The sequence below is a fragment of the Micromys minutus genome, assembly GCF_963924665.1.
Source record: "Micromys minutus genome assembly, chromosome: 9".
Lineage (NCBI taxonomy): Eukaryota > Metazoa > Chordata > Mammalia > Rodentia > Muridae > Micromys > Micromys minutus.
The window spans coordinates 27,615,966-27,621,965 of NC_137978.1; the positions used below are offsets into that span (position 1 = coordinate 27,615,966).

Here is a 6,000-nt window from a genome sequence, read left to right on the forward strand (position 1 = left end):
ACCAGCAGTTCAACAGCCTGAGCCAGGCCCAGCTATAGCTCAAAAAGCCCACCATGCGACAGTGTACTTCCCAGGGTCAGTGAACTTCAAACACAAGAGCACGTGGAAGACATTTTACATTCGAGCTATTATATTGTTTCTATCGCATTTTAAGTTATGTGTGTCCATCTGGGAATATGTGGATGAGTGCAGGGGCCTAGAGCAGCCAGAGTCCAGACAAGGGCATCACAACCTCTGGAGCTGGGGTTATAGGAGATTGTGAGCCATAGATGTGAATACTGAGGACCAAACTCAAGTCCTCTACAACAGAATCAAAAGCACCCTGAACCAACCACTAAGGGATTTCTCTGTATCCTTTATGGAACTATTACACTTTTAGTTTCTGTTTGGCCCGCCCTCCACTCTATCTCCATGTCCCGATCCCTCCTTCTCCCAGGATTCCCTCTTCGCTTTTAAGATGCATTTTTATTTCTAATTCCGTATGTCAGTGTGAGTATGTAAATGTTGGTGTGTGTAGAAGCCAGAGGTCTTCCCTGGAGCTGGGGCTACAGTAGCTGTGAGCCACCCGGTATGGGTGCTGGGCATGAACTTGGGTCCACTGGAAGAACAGCAAGTGCTCTTCACCACTCTACTCCCTCCAGTGGCTTCTGTTTTTGAGACAGGGTCTTTCTACCTAGTTCTGACTGCCTCTACCTCCTGAGTGCTGGGATTAAAGGTGAGTTCCACTACTCCCATTTTGTTGTTGTTTTCTGGTTTTGTTTTGTGGGGGAGGGCTTTTTTAGTTTGGTTTGTTTATATGGTTTCACTGTGTAGCCTCTTCTGTCCGTACAGGCTGGCCTTGAACTCAGATCCACCTGCCTCTGCCTCCTGAATGTTGGGATTAACTGTAACAAAGTGCCTATACAATATTGTCCAGTTCTTAGCAGCTGGCCAAAGCCATCTCTTCATCAATGTTGTATACTCTGAAGATGAGACAGACTCTAACTAATAATAACAGCTAGAAATTTTAAAAAAACAAATGGCTCCTGAGCTATATTCTGTGAGCTAACAGACATGGATGTGACCCAGGAGGTTTTGTTGTTACTTTGTTTTTCATCTTTTGAGTAGGCAGGACCATCAGGATTTCCCTCAATTTCTTGGAAGGAAAGTCAAGTGTACATGTGGCTCCTCCTAACTATACTAGTCTCCTCACAACAGAACTCTTAAAATTTAATCCTCAAGTCTCCACTTGAAACAAGGATCCTCTCCAAAGCCACCACTGACTATCACATTCCACGATGCTACCATGTCTTTCTTAGCACATTTTTTAAATTATACATAAGCACACTGAAGACATTCAGACACACCAAAAGAAGACATCAGATCTCATTAAAGATGGTTGTGAGCCACCATGTAGTTGCTGAGAATTGAACTCAGGACCTCTGGGAGAGCAGTCAGCTCTTAACCATTAAGCTATCTCTTCAGCCCACTTAGCACATTTTCACATATGCTAAACCCATTCACATTTAAAACTACAGTGCATACATAAAGATAAGAAAAGGCAGGGACCACACCTGTTTTGTAGTCTACTGCATTCCCTGTGCAAACACAGTCAGATTCACTCCACAAACACTGTTGGATGAGTGGAAGGTCAGGGCTGCATCTTAAATCTCAAGTATCAGCATTACAAGAGTTCTTGAGAGAAATGCAACTCTCAGGCTCAACCCCAAATGTAATAAATCAAACTCTAGAGGTAGGCAACCCAGAAAATCCTCCCTGAATCACAGTAAACTTTGAGAATCTCTGCCTTAAATATATCAAGTATTCAAAATGCACCATAACACTTGAGTTGTTTCTCACGAAGCTTTGTAACAATCATCCAGTTATGTACTAAATATATTAAACTACTACACAAAAAACAAAAAGTAGCCCCTGCTAGTAATCTCCAGCTCACAACGGGCCACTATTCTCCCTCTACACCCTTCCCACATACTTATTGTGTGTACATATTTAACAAGAGCAACTCTAGGTAGTTGAATATGAAGTTTAAAACACAATAATGCCCAATTATCTGCTGTGGTCTGAATGTGTTTCTCCCAAATTTGTATGTTGAATAGCTATTCTAGCCTGTAAGATGATGTATAAGTAGGTGGGGCCTTTGGAAAAGTGGTTAGGTCAACTAGACAAAAACTGTCTGAATGAGACTAGTATAAAAGAAGCCCCAGGGAACAACCTTACTCCTCCATCACAGGAGATAAAGGGAAAACATGCCATCTATGAACCAGGGCAAAAAAAAAAAAAAAATTCCCTCTAGGCACTGGGCATGGTGATGCATGCCAGCACACAGGAGACTTGTGACAAAAAGACAGCCTTCAGTGGGAGACCAGCCTGTACTACATGACAAGTTAGGGCTATGTAACAAGACTGTCTTAAACAAAAAAGGGAAACTCAAGATATCTGTGTTGACAGAGTACTTGCCTAACATGCACAAGGGCCTGGGTTCAATATACAGCTCTACATAAACAAAGTATTGTAGCACATACTTAAAATTTCAGCACTAGAGAGGCTAAGGCAGGTGGATCATTCAAGATTGTCCTCCACTACACAGTAAATATTAAACCAGCCTACCCTGAGGCTTTGCTGTAGGGAGCAGAAAATGGAGGGGCTGGGGAAACAACAGTATAAATGCCTTCCTTGAAAGCAGGAGGATGCTCAGTACACATAAAAAAGCTCAGCATGGCAACGTGTGCGTGTATCCCTGGTGCAGGAACAGGCCGGTTCCTGGAGCTCATTGAGCAGGTCAGTCCAGACAAACGGACAAACTTCAGATGCAGTAAAGGATTCTGTCTCAAAAAAATTACACAAATAAGGGGAGTTAGAGAAATGGCTCAGCAGTTAAGCACACTTGTTGCTCTTTTACAGAACCAAGGCTCAATTCCCAATACCCAAATAATATCTTACAACCATGCATAACTTCAGTTCCAAGGGACCTGACACTCTTCGGACCTCCACAGGCACCAGGCACATATGCAGTGCACATCTTCTACACAGGCAAATCTCTCCTACAGATTTTTAAAAATCAAAAATAAAATAAATAAATAAAACAACTCTGGCCTCTATACACATAAACATGTATGCATACATACACATGTGCATAAGCCTCTTTCTCTCTCTCTCTCTATATATATATATAGATAGATAGATAGATAGATAGATAGATATAGATATCCATACACACACACACACACACACACACACACACACACACACACGAAGAAAAAAAAGGAAGCCCCTTTCAGACAATGAATGTGCTGGTCCTTGTCTCTGTATTTTCTATGCTCCAAAGCTCATCAAATTTCTGTTTATAAGCTAGCCAGCTGATGATATTTTGTTATAGCAACCTAAACAGACTAAGATAATACCTTTCTCAACACAGTCCCTATTATACATCCTATTTCTTCCATCCTTCCAGGTAGTAAACACATAATCCTTCGCTACAAATCTTTTTCCCCCAGAGACACAGTTTCTCTTTGTAGCCCTGGCTCTTCTTTCTAGAACTCTATAGACCAGGCTGACCCCAGGGATCCAACTGTCTCTGCCTCCCCAGTGGTGGGAGTAAAGGAGCACCCAACTTTCACAACATATCTTAAATTTCTTCCTATTCATACTTAAAATGAAGGTTTCTCTTCTCTCCCAGATGACCCATATAAATCCCAGTCATCTTTCAGACCCAGCTGAAATGACTCTTTCGAATCCCAATCTTCAGTCTCTGTGGAGAGGCCTACATTTCCAAGTTGAACGGCCTGGTTATCTTCTCCAACAAGATGGCTCTCTAGTCTGAAAAGTCATCACTACATCTTACTCTGCTCCTTCCTGCACCAGGAGATGTTTAAACTCACCCTGAGTAGTCTGCCAGGTGCCTCAGATTTCAGTGGGAGACTGCATTTATCAGGTAGGGAAACCGAATCTGGGCACTGGGGACAAAGGGATTTAAGGAAGGCCCAGGTGTTTGCTGACTAACATGGGAAGGAGCAGATCAGCACACAGTGACAGTGGCACAAGTGAGAGACAGAGAAGCAGTCCCTGGGGAAAGACAATGAATGGAGCAAAGGAGTTGGGTGAGTGGACGTTTCCCAGTTAAATGACCAGACGGTAAGTTGCCTTCCTAAGAATCACATGGAGGGAAACACGACCTAGGAAACTATGATTAGCCAGAAGTCTTTTTGACTAGGATGTATTATTCCTCCCAGAGATCAAAATTTAGCTTATCGTATACGATGGGACAACGCTTTCTAAATACACTGCAAAACATGGGTAACTCGCTTAAAAAAGGGACTGTAGTCACAGCCATTTTGAAGCAGAGGAAAATTTGCAAAGAAAGGGTTTCTCCAAGAGAAGACAGAAAGGGCAAAACAAATGCAACCTTCTGAAGGAAGGTATTGGAAAGACTCACAATCTGACTGCCAAGCTGATACTCAGACCTCAAATGCCCTTGGTCTCTGCCACCTAACAAAAACAAATCATGTGTTCGGAGCAACAACTCTAAAGCCTGCAAATTACAAGAGATTTTTGATTTCCCAAACAGTAACTCCACATGAAAACACATTCAAAATAAAAATTTCACAACCTTTTTGGTTATTTGGCTGTCTGTCAAAAGGCCTGATGATCCGAAAAAGGCTACAAGATTGTACTCTGAAACACACCTCACTCAGGTTTTTGCAATGACACTAGGTAGTAAAGCTTCCAGACTATTCTTCCATACCGCCAATCTCCCTCACTTCCTCCTCACTCCAAAACAGAAAGGGGAAAGAAAGGCTACAAATCTGTACGTGCCCACCCAAAAGCTCTCGGAAAGCAATTGCCTTCAAATTGCTCCTGCTTAGCCCCCAGAAGCCTGCAGAAGGAAATGGGGACAGATGTGTGAGCCGACGACGGAGGACATCCGACAAGGGGCAGAGGAAATGCGGATGGTCGAGGACCAAGGGGAAGAAGGGGCGCCGGAGATAGAATGGTCAAGGAGATCGAGGAGGGAAAGGAAGCAAAGTGCGAGAACGAAAAGTGGGGGGTGGGGAGTGACTAACGACCATAGAGGAGAAAGGTAAAATGGTTGAGGAGAAAGACGAGGGTTAAGGACGGGGAGGGGGGACGAGGAGAATGCGAAGGAGGCTGTCACCGGGGGACAAAAGGGTGTCACCAGAGAGGAGGGAGATTAAGGGATGTCTCTTAAAGGGGTTTGCTCCTGCTGGTGGATGGGAAACGCGAGCCAGAGGAAACAGGCCGAGGGTGCGGGAAGAAGAGGGAGACGACTGCCCGGCGTCCTCGGGCCACCCGGGGTAAGGAGGAGGGGCGGGGGACAGGCCGCGCTAGCTCACCATGGCTGTGTGGGCCTGGTCCTCCAGCAGGCAGCCTCGGTCCTGCGTGCGATGGCAGGCCGAGCCCGAGCCCGCCGCTAAGATCAGCCGGCGCGGGGGCTCCAGCAGGCTCCGGTCAGGCAGCGGCTCCGGGCTGGGCCCAGGCCTCGGCCTCGCTCTCCAGAACTACGGCAGCGGCTGCCGCAGCCTGACCGAAACTCAGACTCCGCCTCGCTCGCCGCGCCTGCTGCGCCCCGCCCCGCCCTCCCTCCCTCCCTGCGAAAGTCCCGCCCCTCTCGCCGAGCCTACGGCGCCCTGCCCCCTAGAAGTCCCGCCTCTCTTCCCGTGCCTGCTTGGCCCCGCCCCAAAGGGGGTCCCGCCCCCTATAGACTCCGCCCCGTCCGAGCATAAACTCCCTTCGCGGAACGCCAGCCTTTAAAAGGAGCCAGCGCCCTCTCACCGGGGAATGGTCTTTCTGCTTTGGAAGCACTTTAGACCTTACCTCCAGGAGACTGCCATGCCTCACTCTTCAAATTTTAACTTTTCATTCATCGTCATTAATTTTTGTTGTCATCGTTCTTAATGATTTCAGCATTCTGTTACATGATTTCGTTTAGTTGATTTGTTTTGTTTTATTGAGAAAGGGTCCCTCTACATAGCATATGTTAGG

General features: G+C 45.9%; 1 protein-coding gene across 1 annotated transcript in view; it reads right to left on the bottom strand.

The window, feature by feature from the left end:
• ZYG11B (zyg-11 family member B, cell cycle regulator) overlaps positions 1–5,533 on the bottom strand; it is a 46,130-nt gene extending 40,597 nt beyond the window's left edge. The window contains exon 1 of the mRNA XM_080921737.1: positions 5,352–5,533. Within this exon, the coding sequence (XP_080777863.1) occupies positions 5,352–5,354 (3 nt within the window). The 5' untranslated portion in view covers positions 5,355–5,533. The remainder of the gene's footprint in view (positions 1–5,351) is intronic.
• Positions 5,534–6,000: the final 467 nt, after the last annotated feature.